General features: G+C 33.7%; 1 protein-coding gene across 1 annotated transcript; it reads right to left on the minus strand.

Moving 5' to 3' along the window:
* Positions 1–5442: 5442 nt before the first annotated feature.
* On the minus strand, positions 5443–17202 carry LOC145631842 (protein SEMI-ROLLED LEAF 2-like). The gene is made up of 21 exons (XM_081684035.1): positions 17067–17202; positions 16859–16920; positions 16438–16603; positions 15755–15829; positions 13801–13916; positions 13211–13325; positions 12495–12623; positions 12225–12272; positions 11916–12124; positions 11617–11813; positions 11208–11503; positions 10671–10820; positions 10213–10566; positions 9972–10121; positions 9769–9844; positions 8779–8906; positions 8459–8659; positions 6964–7104; positions 6748–6873; positions 6166–6372; positions 5443–5779 (listed from the first exon to the last, which is right to left on the minus strand). The coding sequence occupies exons 3-21, from the start codon at positions 16570–16572 to the stop codon at positions 5624–5626; spliced, it is 3009 nt and encodes a 1002-aa protein (XP_081540161.1). The 5' UTR covers positions 16573–16603; positions 16859–16920; positions 17067–17202; the 3' UTR covers positions 5443–5623.
* Positions 17203–17449: the final 247 nt, after the last annotated feature.

The following is a 17449-nucleotide window of genomic DNA, read 5'->3' on the forward strand; positions in this document are numbered from 1 at the left end:
TAACTTACCTTATTTTTGTTGAATTAAAATTATTTTGACTGAAAATTAATTATTTTTAAGATTAAAATATACTCGTAATTACTTAATTTAAATTTTTTTTTTTTTGGAGAAAGTTCACAATTTTTTTTCCCTTAACTTAATTAAATTTATCGTAAATTTATTTTTGATGAATTGAAGTGCGAACAAATTTTAAATTAATACTCCCTTCGTTCGTCCTCTTTTGATAGTCACTTTTGGTAGAAAATCATGGAAATTAATAAACATAAATAAGAAGTAGCAAAAATACATTGAAAAAGTAAATTTACATTGAGTATGCAAAAAAGTAGAGAGATAAAGTAATCAAAGTACTTGGAAAAGCAAAATTTACACGAAAGTTAAATTTGCACAAATACTTTTGCAAATGAGAGAGAATTTTGGTAAAAAAAAATAATATTAATGGTACTTGGAAAAAAACAAATGTCACTAACATTTTGGGCCACAAAAAATGGCATAAGTGACTATCAAAAGGGGACGGAGGGAGTATTATTTGAATAAAGTGAAATGAGCAGTGCCTCGATTGGCTTATCTCATATTCTCATGTAAGACGGTTTGCTTTGATTATGTATTGTATTGTATGTTATACTCCGTAGAAAAAATCGAAGTGCATGAGCATAGTTTATTTTCAATGGTTATTTGTTAAAAAAATTAGAATTCAAAATTAAGTTGGGATCAGCAACAAGGGAATTCTGATCGTATTTGTGTTTAGTTTTATGTTGATCATGAGTTTCTCACTTAGGGCTTGTTTTCTTACGTTGAAATTCAGTCCAGTTTAGCTCAGCTCAGCTCAGTTCAGTTCAGTTCAGCTCAGTTCAGTTCAGCTCCTAATTTCCTTCTCTTTTAAAATATTCATTTCAGTTCAGTTCAGTTCAGTCAATGAGAAGAAACCCTTAATACATCAAAAGATATTTTTAAAGTGCGATGATTGCATAATATGCTTTAAATAGTAGAATTTTTTATATACAACCGGGTGTACCGTATACCCGGGTTATTTGCTCATTAATTTTTGCTCATATAAAGGTGTACAGTACACCCTGGTGAACACAACAGGCTCTCATAAATATATATACAGGTTTATTCGAGCTTTTTTAAAAAAAAATAAAATAAAAAGGACTTATTTGTGTAATTAACAGACATGTCGGTATTAGGATGAATATTAGATTATTAGCATAGAGCATGTGCACAATAACTACTCAATTATCTATACAAGCTAAGAGTAATGCGTGCGTGTGCAATATAAGTAATTTATCAAGCTCGATTCTCTCTCTTTTATTTTTCCACAATATTATTTTCTTAATTCTAAATAAAACAATATTAATGGGTTTAAAAATTGTTGATAAAATATAATTAAAAAAATATGTTGATGATATCATGTAGGCTAAATAATAAGTTTGACTTCCCTAAAAAAAATCAAAATTTTTTGAACTAAGATGGTAGTTTTTTAATTTTTTAAGGATGGTAGTTTTTTTATTTTTTTTTAAAAAAAAACCGAAAGGGGTATTTTGGGAAAATAAAATTTATCTCCTAAAACCCCTTTCACTTTATATATCTTTTGTACGAAGTAAAATTTAAGATTTTTATACTAATAGGATTATAATTTAACAGTTTATTTTTATTTTTTTTTTATTTTTTTTTACAACACTTCACCACCACCATCCAAAACCCCAATACTCAAATCCAATGCATTTCAAATTATTTTCTAAAAAGTTACAAATAACTACCTTGCCCACTATAACTACCAACACTTCACTTTAATAACTACCAATATATATCGTGAGAAAGATTAACCATAGGTCTTAAGATTCTAGATGACATCATAATTTTCTACACACACTTTTACAAAAATCGGGTGTACAATAATTAATGTACATCCATTATAAAGATAGGCTAAAGTGATCAAAAGTTACCCCTGAAATGAATAAAAGTTAGGAAAAATTGAGTTTATAAATCCCAACTTTGGGCGATTTACTATGAAAAATCTCAACTATGCATTATCCCTCAAAAATCCTAACTTTGATACCCATTTGCTTTTAAAGATCCCAACAGGTCACCAAACCTATTACTTTAGGTTACAATCCACGTGTCAACACGGGATTGGTCAAAAAATAATTAAAAAAAAACTAAAAAAATAATTAAAAAAAAAAATTAAAACAAAAGCCCCCATGGAAAACACCCTACTCGCACCCCACCCGCTGGATTATCGTCCATCACCCCCGATAACCCCTCCTCATCGCCGGAATCCGACGACCAACTCTCTCCCACCCTCGCGAAATCTACCCACTAACCCCTCTAACCCGGAAAACACCCTTCCCCTAACCCCCACCTTTGAAAATGCCCCTTTCCCCTTCCCCAACCGTGGGTCGATTTCATGAGTGGGGGAAGGGAGGGGGGCGATTTCGAGGGTGGGGGTTTTGGGTGGGAGGGTTTCGCGAGGGTGGGGGAGGGTTTTTTGCCGGATTCCGGCGACAGGGAGGGATTATCGGGGGTGGGGAAAGGGTGGGCGCCGTTTTCCGGTGACGGGGGAGGGGTTTTCGGGGATGGGGAGCGATTTTCAGCGGGGTGAGGTGTTTTCCGAAATGGAGGTGGGGGCTGGGTTGTTTTTTTTTTTTTTTTGAACAAATCAGATTAAAAAAAAATAATTAATTTTATTTTTTAGACCACAAATTTTCTGACAAGTGGCAATTTTTTTTTTTATAGAAAAAATGAGTTAACCTTCTCTTCAGGTAACCGATCATCTGGGATCTTTAAAAGAAGATGGGTATCAAAGTTGGGATTTTTGAGGGATAATGCATAGTTGGGATTTTTCATAGTAAACCGCCCAAAGTTGGGATTTATAAACTCAATTTTTCCTAAAAGTTATTCCAATATGCATAAAAGTAACCCAATACAAATAAAAATTATCCACACGAATCACATTTTAAATGACTAAAAATCAATTATCAATGATTGAATGTAATTAAAGTACCATTATAAAACTTTTCTTGTTGTCTATTCATATAAAAAATTGTAATATATTTAAAGTTATCCAAAAAAGGCAAAAAATTATCCTTAAATTAGTTAAAAGTTACTCTTATACCGTTTGATGTACACTAATATTAGTGTAAATTGAGTGTATATAAAAGTTTTTCAATTTTCTAATTTTGTGATGTTAAGACAAGACTTTATTATTTTTAAACAGTTATGAAGTTTGGTCTAAATAAAATCTGAAGTGCAGTTTTGAAAATTCAAGACTCAACTTCAGACTCAATTTTCACACTCAATTAATTTTTTTTTATTTTAAAAATACTATAATAATTTAATTTATATGTAAAAAAATGAGTATGTCAATTGAAGAGATGAATAATTAAATTTAATCTAAAAAGCTGATATGGCAATGGATTGAAGTCTTAAGATGGAGACTGCGCTAATCTTGCTCTAATACACTCTGGTACTATATAAATATTACTGAAAAGAATGACTTCTAAACCAATTTTTGCAACTTAATTATTTTTAGCTAAACTAATGTTGGGTATGTTATTTATGAACCTATCATACTAAATATCACATGAGTTTTATTTGAAGCGGATTTTGTATCTATTCTATTTATCTATTTACTATCAATAAAACAAAACATTGCGGAGATCATCAACCCTCAAATTATCTATTCCACCCATCCATCCCCAAATGATCTTACGTGGCATATTTACATCAATTTTTTTTTTTCCAATTTTATGTGTGATGTCATCAATCATTATTAATAATTATTATTTTATTTTAAACATCAATGCATCAATGTCTATATAAAATTCAATTAATCAAGTTTCTCTCCTAAACTACAGTTTCACATAGCTAATTTACTTTTATGTTTGACCATGGTTTCAATTTTTTTTTCCTTTCGTTATTTGTTAAATTTTTTTTTATATTTAATTCTAATCTTCATATACAATATAATGTAATACAACAAAATATAAATTACAAAAAAGTTAAATTCTAACCGTAATCGTGCATCGCAAGGAGATAACCTAGTTTTCCTAATAAGCAAGTTAATTTTGTAGAATAAAAAATAAAGAAGATGTTGATTGAAGTATTCTTTACTTTTACCTCAAATTAAAATTAAATTAGGTTTAAAAAATATTTAAAATTAAATCATTTGTCATAAAAATTTTCAAACTTCATATTCAAATTCTTGCAAACAAGGTCTATCATTGAGGGACATAAATAATGTTTATTTATAAGAATATCATTTTGAGTGGTAGGTTTTTACCTTCTAAGTAGATAAAGTTGATGAAATTGTTTATAATTAGATTACAAAATTTATTTTTCCAAGGAATATTGTCCTTTATTTCTTCTCCGTTTAAAGTTAAGCCGATTTCTCTAAAACTTCTTTAATTTAACATGGTATTAGAACCCTCTAAAAGTAAGATATATTTTTTTCGATCCTTAGTATATCAAATTAATTTCAATTTTTCACAAAGTGTGATAATACGACTTTAATAATTTTTTATTCTCTGTTTTCTTGTGTCAACGGACTAGTTTAATATGAGAATCTTCTACCTTCTAATAATTATAATTGTGTCCTACGAGTAATTGACAATCACTAATATTATGACTGGGTATAAGGTATTCATTCAACATAGACAGTCATAATATTTAGTTTTATGAACCTCCTATCATAGTTTAATGAACCTATAGGGTTACACTCGAATACGAGTTGTATTTAACATACCTACAAAGATTTAAAAATCGTAATGCAATTAGGGCTGATTTCTTAAAGTTCTTGCTTATACATTGAAAGCTAGTCATGTTAGCTTTTGACACACAATTTGATCGGCAATTCTCAAATAATACATTCCGAGAGTAAGAGAGAAACCCTAAGGTGAACAATATTAGGTTCTAGTTCACGACCCATGGAAACAAGTAGATCTAGACACAAGTAACCAAGGAGCAATTTTCTTGTCAATGAAACTTCTAGATTCATGCTACAAGGGTATAATTCACCCTTTTATAATTACTAGTTCAAGTAAAAATATTGAATGTTTGATGTTGCGTTAGTATGTTTGAGTCGCGTTAATTTCCTAGACCACCGTCCTAGATTTTCAGCCAAAACACAGCCCACCTCCCATTTGCACCCAATTTGAGTCTTCAACACCTTTCGACTAATAACTAACACCTATTGCACATTTGCACCAACCCGGTGATGCATAACTCCTCAACTGCGGATGTGGTTACTAGCATTTCCTCCTCTGATCCACGAACAACCAAGTCTGAAAAAAAAAAAAAAAAACCCAGCAAAGCAAACTATATACAAATCTTGAATTATTACATCAATATATTTTTTTTTTATAAATGATACATTCTGCTGATTACGGTTGCAAGTTGAAACACCAATTTAGGTGTCTCAACATGGTTCTATACTTCTATCACAACTCAACCAACCAAAAATTTTTATATTTCAACTTGTATACTATATAACATAACTTTCTATTACAAAGAATGAAAAAATTAACCACTTATGGAAAAATTACAAAGAAATGGAGATTATAAAAGGAAAAAAAAAAGGAATAATTATACTATTACATACATGAAATACAGAGTTAACCTGTTCAATTTAGCATCCAGCAGCTTTCAAAAACTTGTCATAGGGGCTTGCAGGTGGTAACCGAAAAGATTGATAACCATACTCCAATGAGCAAGGATACAACTGATCATGGCGTTGGATCATTTCTTTGCCTATCGAATCTGGAATAGGTTCCTCCTCCATAGGCTGATCAACAATAAAAGGAATAAGTCAAGTCCAAATGAAAGGGCTTGTCTGATGAAATTTGGTAGTAGAATTACTAGATCACTAGAATGTATTAAGGTTCCAAATAATTACATGGTAGACTAAACCTGTCATGTCTTTTCTTTTTTCTTACCTTATTTTTTATTTATTTGTTTATAATCTAAGGGGTGGAGGGGGGAAGACAACAATGGCATGGAACCCTACTCGGCTACCAGCAAAAACCGGATTTAAGACCCATGATCTCCCTTGACAAAGGGGTTTCCTTCCCAAGTTCCCAAATACTATTAAAGAGGGTTCTGACCCAATCAAAGGAAGGATGATCGATACTTGGCATTGTCAGAAAGAGAAAACACTACATGTTATCTTACCCTGTCCATGATTGTGGGCCTCTTCATCTCAGTATCATCAGCAAGAACAATAGCTTTGGTTTCCTGTTGCTGCTTGAAACTTTGGAGCACTGACATCTTCTGTTGCTTACCAGTCACAAGGGCCTCACATTGGTTTCTCACTTGGTCATACGATATGAGGGTGGTGGAGGAAGGCAAGTTAGCCACTTGTTGAGCTGTTTCCAACACCTGTTTAATACAGAAAGATGAGACCATGAAGGACTAAAGGTATCAAGAAACTGATAGCAAGTCGCTTTCTGGTAGCATTGCATAGGCTGAATTGAAATTTTACTTTAAGATGAATCATTAGATTCACCAGATTTATCGATATTTTGCCTACCAGGAGCAGCAAATATTTGAAACGCAACAAATAAAGGAAAACTTTTCTCGATATATAAAAAAACTTAAGTTTGAAAAACCAAACACCAACAAAAAGCAAAAGATAGTGTAAGGTTTCCTTAACCCCCTCCATCAGACTAAGACCATAAGGTTGTAGCACAAAACCTAGACATTTCTAGAATGAATCAACAGGTATAACATAGCATAGATGGAAACTGAACTCACCGACTCGAGAAGCTGATTCACATTTAGAATATCAAGTGCATTGGAGGAACTGGATGTCTTACGACCAGATTGGCTTTGGCTTCCACTAGCATCAGGTAAGGCTTCGTCAAACAATGAAGTGCCCACCTGAGTACAAATTCAACATGGTTGAAAAAAGTTCTGATCTTCAGCCTAACAAAGGGAAGATACACAAGACATAACACACAGAAATCTAACCTCGTCAAAAGATTGAAAGTCTAGCTGTGCAAGTGGGGAGCTTTGTTGTGGTGTCTCCATGAATAATGGAGCACCCAAAGGATATGACTCATCTGGTGAAAATCCCTGCAAAAGTTGTTTCTTTATGCTAGATAATTCATCCTGCATAAAACAAGCACGCAAAAGTATGAAGAGTTGGTTTAAATACTGTATGAGGAATTTGTCACATTCTCTCAACTTCATAATGTATCAAATATTTGGGAGCCTATACAATAAATCACTTGATTACACGGCCAAATATAGACTATATACGACATATATTTTCAAGCTCACCCAGCCAAACATAAAACCATTGTAGTATAAAGACTCGTCAAGAATAAAAGTTGGTCCTGATTCATTTAGATCAAGAAAATGGGATTTCTTAAATGTAAGAAGGGTCAATGCCCTTCCTAAATAAACTTCCATGTGTACTCTTACCCGGCCAATCAATCTGGTTGGCTAAATCGTTTTTGATAAATTCCAGTTCTTCCATGCATCATTTTCCCAAACTACCTTTGATCATTTCTCTCATTATTACCTTCTAAAGACCTTTGTTCAACACAAAAATTTCCACATTAATAGATATATTCAATTTAACTCATTTATCTCAACCTGTTAGATTAAAACATTTTAGTACATGAAGTTGCTAAAGGCATGTCACTTTCAAGTACTGGGTAGAATATTGTCCCACATACAAACAAAAATAATTAGCTGCTAAAACAACGTACCAGGCACCGAATGTGCAAGCTAAGGAAGGCTTTGTAATAACCATTAAAATGGAATATAGTAATTACTGATGAAGAGATCAGTGCAGGTATGATGCTGAAGTAAACGAAGGAATAGATCAAGTAAAGGTAGAAAGCTCTATCCTGGATGAAACATTGAGGAAAATGAGTGTTGAAGAGTGTGGATTACTCATCAAACGAACATGGAAAGAAGATGCAGAAGTCTCATTTTTCTTAAGCTCATGTTTTTGATTTGAAATGTACTGGGATCTGCCAATAGGATGAATGGAGCATTCCCTCCACCCCCCCCCCCCCCCCCCACCCCCTCACTAAGTTATATATGTTGTTTTTTAGTTGAGAGAGGAGAGAGATTGGGAAGGAAAGGTAGGCCATAAGGTTCACACTAGGGCAATAACACAATAAGGGCTTTGCTCTTAAATATTCTGTATATGTTGGCTACAAGAGGAGACCGCATATGTCCCTTCACTAGCACCTTTGTTAAACATTTAGCTTGTTTCTTCTAGGTTTACACAGGTGAGAGAAGTAAACATATATGCTAAGAGTCAAAACAATCTTAATTCATGTTGTTTAATTCTTCACTTTAAGAATCGAATCTTAAACGAGAAACATTCTTAAAATTCTGTTAAATGAATAGGGGCTTAAGTCTTTAAATACCATTAAACTACAGGGTAACAGATCATAGTGTGAAAAGCTAGGTTTCACTAGAAACTGATTGGATGCAGGCCAATTACCTCTGATAACTCCTTGAATTTGGAAATCAAGTGAGATAAAACAGTTTCTTTCAACTGTTGTTCATCTGATTCTACAGCTGAAAGAGATTTTAATGCAGCAAATTCATCTTCATCTGATCCATAGGTCCTTCCACCATCAACTAGTTTCTGGATGACTGCTTCGAGTCTGATATTGTCAACCAACTCCAGATAAGGATCAACCTGCCATGAAAAAAAATTAAATTAGCCATCAATATTAACATTGGGATGTATTATGAAGGCTAACATGTAACAGAGAAAAAGCAATCCTCTGCAGAGCAATCTTGAGTGGGGCATATTACAGTTATATTTGTCAAAGATGATTTAACAATAGGGATCAGCTCCGGAAGATTGCCTGCTCTTGCTGAAAATATAAGCATGCTCGATGCCATGGTGAAGAGAGATCTTCTTCGAGATGGTTGTAGACCTCCTTCAATAAGCAAACATACAGTTAAAAGGGATGCACATATAAAATCTCTAATATATAAGCAGAAAATCAGCATAGCTCCAGAATTTGAAGACTTTAACCCTAAAAGACTCAAAAGAACTGGACAACTATTTCTCTCGGACACTGATGTTCAGTATTATTCACCAATTACATCAATTCTCTAAAGATCCTGGTGAAGCAAAGATTAGTAATAATGAAAAAATAAACACCTAATACCTATTATGAATTGACTTCCAAAAGTCAACTTTGTTGAATATCATCCCTATATCACTAATTGTATAAACAAACAAGTGCTTTATATAGTGGTCATATAAGTTTCAAAAGAGAAGTCATGGGATCCAAAAAAAAAAGGCATTTATAGTAGTTATTAGAACCCACTCGCTGAGGTAATATTTCTGTCATTTGACCATGTTTCCTTTTAAAAAGTGCAAGGCTGCCCATTAGGAAAGTCCAAAGGGCTCAGATATTCCGTTTTGTATGTTCATGGGATGCAGCATATGAGCAGAAGTAGTAGTGCTGGACACTGCAATATCCAACAACATTAAGCTTGATTATAATATGGGTTTTGAGCAGTGGTTTCTGCCTGATATAAAACTAATGAAGAACAAATGCAACCCTATTTTTTTCTTCTGGGAGAGAAAGACCAAAGGCAATTATATTTGTCAGGTTGGGGGCACCCTGATAGGCAAGAAGAAACTGCTTATAATAATCTCTGAACAAATACTAAAATGTAGGAAAAAGAGACAAATTTCAGACGTCAAGCGAATGTTTTTTAATGGTTTCAAACTGAAATATTTCTGTCAATAGCTGAGGAACAAAAGTGAAAGCAGATGAGAAAGAGTACCTTCTTGATCAAGGGATATGCTCCTCAGAGAAAATGCTAACTGGAAACACCTAACCAGAGCCACATGACTGGAAGTCTGTCATATTAAGTCAAGTTATGCAAGTGAAGAAGATAAACTCGGGTATACGCGAGGCTAATGGAACATTTACGAAGCACAACGAAATAGTCAGTACTCAGTAGCAAAGCAGAAAGAAAATTCAAACCTTGGTCCGGGTCAGTAGCAAAGCAATACTGTAAGTGTGAGCCATTGCTTCAAAATTGAAAGGAGTATTTTCTCTACAAGTTGCCTGAACCCAGATAGAGGAAAGCAAGAGACTGACTTGATGACTACTCAGTCTAAGTGAAGCAAGCTCCTGGAAACCACAAAAAATGGTTAAAATAAATTACATGCATTTAAGCAAGAGCGAAAACAGAAGAAAACTATGCATAACCTTTTATCCTCACCATATTTCCATTGGTCATAGCACTCTTAAAACTGTAAGAGTTACTATGTGATCGACAAACTTGAGACTGATTTACATCATTCCATCTCTGGCTGTCTTCCAATGTGTCCATAGATTGTACTTTCTCTTCACTTTCCTCAGGAATGGAGTTACTTCCACCTTTTGCTTCCAATTTTGGAAGAATGGATGAAGGCCCAAAACCGTTTAGCAAAGCCAGCTCTTTTAGGTCTGACCAAGGGCAAATCAAAGAGGGCATAAGCACAGAGGCCAATATGCGGTGTGCCCCGATTCGAGTTTCATTATCTGTATGGCTCATGGCTAAAAGCAGTTGGTGAAATAAAGCATCAGGAAAGGTCTGAAAATTAAGCAAATAGGCCAGATGTTAAATATGGTTCGAAATTATAGCATGCCGTAAGTATTCAAAAAAAAAAAACACACACACACACACACACATTTCACCTTTTTGTGATAAGATATATTGGGTAGGGAAGATACTATCCGAGCAGTGCGATAAACAGAGAAGATCGTTGTTCTGGCAACAACGTTGCTATTTGGAACATTCTCAAGCACTACGGCCATCATATCAAGAATTGGCCCAACATCTCCAACCTGTTAATACCATTTCATACATTTCAAGTTAGAACCTAAAGAAAAAAAAAAGACATAGAACAGTAGTTATCTGAAAAATAAAATCCATTAAGTTCATGCTTAATCTCCCTACCTATCCCCCTTGTTCTCCACCCCAGCCCATACGAAAAAATAGTAACAATAAAATAAAGAAAGTATAACAAAGGGTATGGGGGAGAAAAGGAATATTAACATACTAATTTTTTTAATAGATTTAGGCATGCTCTAAATTAAAAAATGCAAATCAATAAGTACACATTCCTTTATGTGATTTTTAGAGGAATTCACAGTGTAACATTTGTAGGATACAAACTTAAATTGCACCTTGCATGTTAAAGAAAAATGAGAAGGGAAGATTATATAACAAACCTTACTTGACAGCTGCGAGATACATTTTTCTAATGCTGACTGAAGATCTGCATTTAACTTCTCTGCGCCACTTCCAGAGCTAGATACGTCTACTGAATATTGCATGCATTTGCGTAGATGCTTTATTAGGTCAGTCAATGCACCTGTTAGTGAAACTGAAGCTTGTTGCTTAACATACTGTGCAAGTTGCCTGATGACATGAATGATACTGATCTGTTTAAGAGGCTGCTTGGCAACATTTTTGTGATCCAAGTGCTTCACCAAGATTGATAATAATAAATGAGAGTTTTCCGCAGCTGCAGAAAAGTATTTAATAAAAATAAGAAAGACTAGCCAAATCCAGGATAGTAACACATCACTGGACTATGATAGTATTATGTATAATCAAGTGACAAGCATTAAAGTTAACCTGAATCTTCCAACACCACTTGCATATACATCAAGACAGAAAAGGCAAGCCCCCTCTCGGGACACCAGCAGTCTTCTGAATCAAAAATATGGAAAAAGGGTTCAAGTACACGCCTGACAGTTGTAGCTTCCTTCGCTAAGCCAGCCATATTATACAAGCAGACCTTAGCCCAATAAGAAGGACTTTTTGAAGCATTCCTACAAAAAGAGACAAAACAGAAGTTTTCTAAAAATCAAGACAAGCTCAATAAAATATACAAGAATGAGCTGAATGACACAGGCGTCGATGTGTCATCATACATTGGTAGTTCTAATTGTTGTTTAATGTTGTGAAGGTCCACTGAAGAAGTGACATCTTTGCAAATGTTTACACTTGACAGCCTATTATCATCTGTGTTTGTTGATACTCGGCTACATTGATCTGGGCTTTCACAAATTACTCCATCCAGCTTGCCATTCAAAAGCATAATTTGGGTATCCGCAAAATTATCTAAAGTTGCCGATATGATCTAACCATTTATCAAAATAAGATAAAGGAATCAGACTAAACAGAAAATTAAGCCCAAAGATTATTTATAATATATAATTATATCACAGATGCCTCCTTACTTTGTCAAATTCCATGGGAATGTGGGACTGTTCACCCATGAATTGCACCTATATACAGAACAGTTTTAAAAAAAAAAAAAACAAAAGAAAAAAAAGTCAGCGAATTATTGCACAAGTATAATTGCAATGACACCTAAGAATAGATTAGTTAACAAGAGAGCATCTTTAAGCTATTGTAACATCTCTGGACTGAATTATTTAGTAGAAGATGAGGCAGGAATAGATGAAGAAGATCAGATATGCTCTTGGAAAAGTCAAGGGAGACATTACCATTGAGGAAAGCGCTTGCAATCCAGCTGCCCGCAGGCAAAAAGATCTATCATCATTCCCTACTTCTTGAGCTAGTTGACAAAGTTTGGGAACAAGACCTTCTATGTTGAACATATATGTGCTCTCCACCTACGGAAACTTAAGAATGTCAACATCCTCATCCTGGGTAAGTCTTATCCAAAAAGATGGTTACCTTAAAAAACATAATCAATATTAGGAGTGTACGTATCATTCCTTCATATTGCGTAGGATATAAACTCTTAAAACTTTACATCATTTGTCACTGATCACATCTATAACCATTCATCTGACTCTTCACTAGTGCATAAATGCCAATGTACACGTGTTAATGTTGGTGTAGATATCACAAGAGGAATTATCGAGCACAACTACTAACATGATTATCACAAATTCACAATACCTCTGGAAGTTGGATGAATTTATTTTTTAAAAAAAATCAAGTGCAAAATACTAAAAATTCTCAATATCGGACAGCTATGAACAAGATGAGAAGTGTCTTCTTGTCCTAATTAGTTGTGAATTAGGTCAGTCAACTGTCTTCTTGTTAGGAGCAAAATGCCACCTTGTGTTTACAGGATCAATGCATCAAATATGTACCCCATCCTACTGACTATCTTCCTCCACAAGCCCAATCAGAAGGGTTGGTTTAATCACATGGTATGGTATGGTTTGGATAGTAAAAACTAGTTCCTTACCTGGACATTTAAGAAGTCGACAAGGGCATTGCAAGCCAATATTTGCATTTCCTCTTGGCTCGTTTGATCTAGAAGAGTTCGAATGATTCCTAATAAACTGCTCGCAAACAATGGCCTGCAAGAAATTGAGGTGCCAACATAAGACGTATGTTCAAAAGGACTAACAATAGTGGATTTAAACATACTGATGACCTTGTGAACTTCATACTCAAGAAACAAAGCAGGCAAAAGCAATAAAATTGTATTGAATTGAATCATCTCAAGACAACCAAAAAGTACTGAGATACTTTTTTGTTGTTCATGTCTTCATATAGCAAGATAAAGTTGACAGCAACCATATATTATGAGGGGTCACTATGAGAATTTTTTATCACCCTGAAAAACAATACAGGAATCACAACCCCCCCCCCCCCCCCCCTCTTCTTCTCCTTGGAGGGTTTTTTTTTTTTTCAAGGCTCCTTTCTGGATCTATATATGACTTCAAACAGGCAGAGTAAATAATAAAATGAAAGGCCAAACTGTATCAGTTAAAAACTTATATTAATGTAAAATAAAATAAAAACAAACAAACAAAGATAAGTCATACTCACATCTGCTCCTTACATGAAGATATAAATTTCCTGTACACGCACAGAACAACCTTTGCTGATCCAACATTCCCATTTCGTAAATCCTTGTAAAATCGTTGTTCTAGGTATTCTGTTATCTACAGATTTAAAAAAATGTATAGGATGAGATGAAAAGTTTCAGTAAGCCCGCAGGTCTAATTGTTCAATATTTCATTGAAGTCAAACGACAAATAGAATAAAGAGCATAATACAATTCCAACCCTTCGTGATCAGCAATTTGAAGACATAAGAAATTCATTTATAGATGACCATCATCATCATTATCATTATCATCATCATAAACAAGTAACACTTTTCAGATTAAAGTAAGAGATATTTTTATGACGACAAAGAGGGATAAAAAAAACAAAGCCCCTGCCACCCAAGGTCAGAATGTAACTCAAATGTGCTTCTTTTATGAGCCTTATGTCATAATCATAGAACACTTGCTAACAAATATGGCAGTAAACTGAAGAGCAGATAAATGCTAAATCCAAGTAATACTCATAAACATCTATTGATTTTCATACCATTTTAAGAACATTTCAATCATATAAGTCATATCTCAATCTACAGCTAGATGAAAAGGAGCAAAAATCATAAATCTTCATTAAAGCATTTAGTTTCCTGCTTTTTATGTGTGTTCTATTAAACTAATTTTGATTTATCCGAACTTATATGAAATTTTCTAAGCTTGTATGTAAAAACTTATTGGAACTTCTTTTGTCTATTACACATTTTGCGGGGACTTATTACTCCCTCTGTGTTTTAATAAGTGTTACAGTTTGACCGGCACATAGTTTTAGGCAATTTAATTGACTTAAATAAAATAAGAGATAAGTGGGGTAGTTGGAGTATTAAAAATTATAAAAGAACGATAGTGGGGTACTGGGGTTATTTGTTTAGTGAAAAGTAATGAATGTGAGAGGAAAAATATAATAAAAAAAGTAATAGTGGATTTAGAAGGGGACCATGAGAGGAGATAGAGATAATATTTAAATATAGTTTTTTGCCAAAAAAAGAAAGTGTAACACTTTTTAAAATACAGCCGGATTTAGTAAGTGTAACACTTATTAAAACACGGAGCCACGGAGGGAGTATGTCCAAATAAGTAAGTATAAGTTGATGAGACCATGCTGATCACTTACTCTTAAGCACCCTCTTAATTCTCCACTCTCTTTTCATCTCTTCTTATCTATTATATTTACAAGCTAAGATAATATATTTTGGCTTCCCCAAGCAAAATATGACAATTCATTTTGGACAAATTTTAGGCACAATGACCATGTCAACACTTGGACACAATCCCGTAACAACAACAACAACAACAATATCTCATAATAAAAACAAGGGTTGGCTAACATGAATCATCATAAGGAGCCGTCTGAAAAGTAAAAAGAGCATAGCAAGATAATCGATTGAATAAAAGTTGGGAAAAAAAAAAGGCGAATAAAATGTCCAATAAGGGAAAAAAAATTGCCGAAGCCATAATGTGATGAGGACCCCATTTTCTCTAAAAGAAATTATTTATCACATCAACTTTGTTTCCTCACAATTCCTACACTTTCTCTTACCTATTTTCTCTAATGACTAATTAAACTTACATTTCATAACTTTTGGCTCACCCCTATAACAGTTTTCTGAATGTATGTGCCAATATTGTGTAAAAGATAAAACTAGATAATAGGGAGTATGTCATAAATGAACAACACACAAAGTAAGATTCATCTATTGGTAACATGTGGTGGAAACTTATTGCCTTATTGGTAAAGGTAGAACTGTGATATAGGGACTACAAGATATAATGCAAGCCAAAACGTATACTGTGTGTCCGAGATGATGAAAATATTCAATTAGCTGAGATACCATGTCCCAAAAAAATAAAAAAAAATAAAAAAATAAAAAAATAAAAAAAAACCAAAAAAACAAAATTCACCTTAGGAACTCTTAGCGGATTCTTTGATACATATTCACAAAGCTTCCCAATCTTTCTGTCATTTGGCTCAATATCCTGTGGAATGAAGCAATATGAAACTCATGATGTTTCAAGGCAATCAACAAAATCCACACAGGAAAAGTAGTCTAAAGATTTTCCCCACATTTTCTAGCAAACCAGCTCTACTTTTATACACTGTTTAATTAAGCAAAAGATAACAAATTAAAAAACTGATAATTAAAATTGTGTGGATCTTAGCATGAAATTTTGCACCTGAAATTATAAAATTCATATCAATTGCCCAAAGCAATGTATCTCTAATTGCAAACATTGTCATAATGTCATGTTTCTTCAAAGTATCAATTGTACCCACATCTCTACATAGGCTTTTGCTTAGAGAGCGAGATCATCAAATTCATATATCACCTTATGGCTTATGCTACTTATGTTGATAGGACTCTCCAACTAAAATTTCCATCAGCTTTCGCAGTATCCCATATTCCCATTGGCATATAAAAGCAAAAACATAAATTTATTTTTTATGATCATGGGAAAGTAGGAATTGCAGCTATGATCACTAATTAACACAACCAGCCAAACAGAAACTTAACAAAATCCACTGAATCAGTCGCACAAACAACAGTTCTGAAGTCAGAAGCTAAGAAAAAGCTGCAAACTTTCACCTGATTTTTAGGAAATATTTCTGCAAGGAGCTTCTTATATCTTTTCACTGGTTGTCTTGACCTCGCTCGCAGCGACGGACAGAAAATGCAGATGCTACCACAGACAGGAAGAACCCGTCTGGACATAACCCCCATTTTCAACTACCAGATTCAAACCCTCCTAGTTCTTCATAATTCAACATCAAAAAAACAATCATTTAGAGCATAATCAAGCATTGACCCACTTGATCAAATACTACAATTAACGCAAAAGCTACGCAATTTAGCATAATGCTGCAAGTTCATCAACTGGGTTCAATAAATAATCAACATCCCAGATAAAATTCATCAATTTGACCAATTGAGTACTCTCAAATTCTGTTAAAAACAAACAAAGTATACAAAATTCAGCAAAAAACAACACGAATTAAACAAACCCCACCTAAAAATTTGCCTGAAATTTGACAAAGTTTCAACCTTTGATCGCCTCTGAACAGATTAAACCTATAGCAGAGTGAACAAATTAAAACAATTCCAAAATTTCATCATATAATATAATCATTTAAACCGTTAATTCATTCAAAATCAAAATCATTTAAAATAAAATACATCCCAAATAAAATAAAAATTCACAAAAATTTCAATATTACCTGAAGTTGTAGCCAGTGGGGGAGGGAGGCTACAGATCCCCCAGGCACCTCTTTCTGTCTTATTCCGCTGTCTCTCTCTTACATGTAGAAATTTAATTAAAAAATAATTAATATTTAACAGTTTGGCAAATTTTATTTAATTTATAAAAATGAAATAATTTGTCAAAATTAACAAAAATATTAATAATAATAATTCTAAACTGACGTGCTGTTGACGGAAACGGTCACAGCTCTAAATCAAATTAAATGCAAGATCTTTGAAGAAGAGTGGGACCCATTAAGAGTCATTTAATGTGGTTGGTTGATTGGTTGATAATGTGGTGGGGTGACAAGATTAGAAAGGTGACAGACAGTGAAATTAGCAAAAGAACGTTATTAATTTT

The sequence above is a fragment of the Chenopodium album genome, chromosome 5 (genome assembly GCF_948465745.1).
Source record: "Chenopodium album chromosome 5, dcCheAlbu1.1, whole genome shotgun sequence".
In the NCBI taxonomy this organism is placed as follows: domain Eukaryota; kingdom Viridiplantae; phylum Streptophyta; class Magnoliopsida; order Caryophyllales; family Amaranthaceae; genus Chenopodium; species Chenopodium album.

Coding starts and splice junctions, on each gene's coding strand:
- LOC145631842 (XM_081684035.1), bottom strand. CDS start 16,572: ATGGGGGTTATGTCCAGACGGGTTCTTCCTGTCTGTGGTAGCATCTGC. Junction 13,326..13,800: donor TCTTCATGTAAGGAGCAGAT/GTGAGTATGACT, acceptor AATTTCTTGCAG/GCCATTGTTTGCGAGCAGTT. Junction 5,780..6,165: donor GGCCCACAATCATGGACAGG/GTAAGATAACAT, acceptor ATTGTTGATCAG/CCTATGGAGGAGGAACCTAT.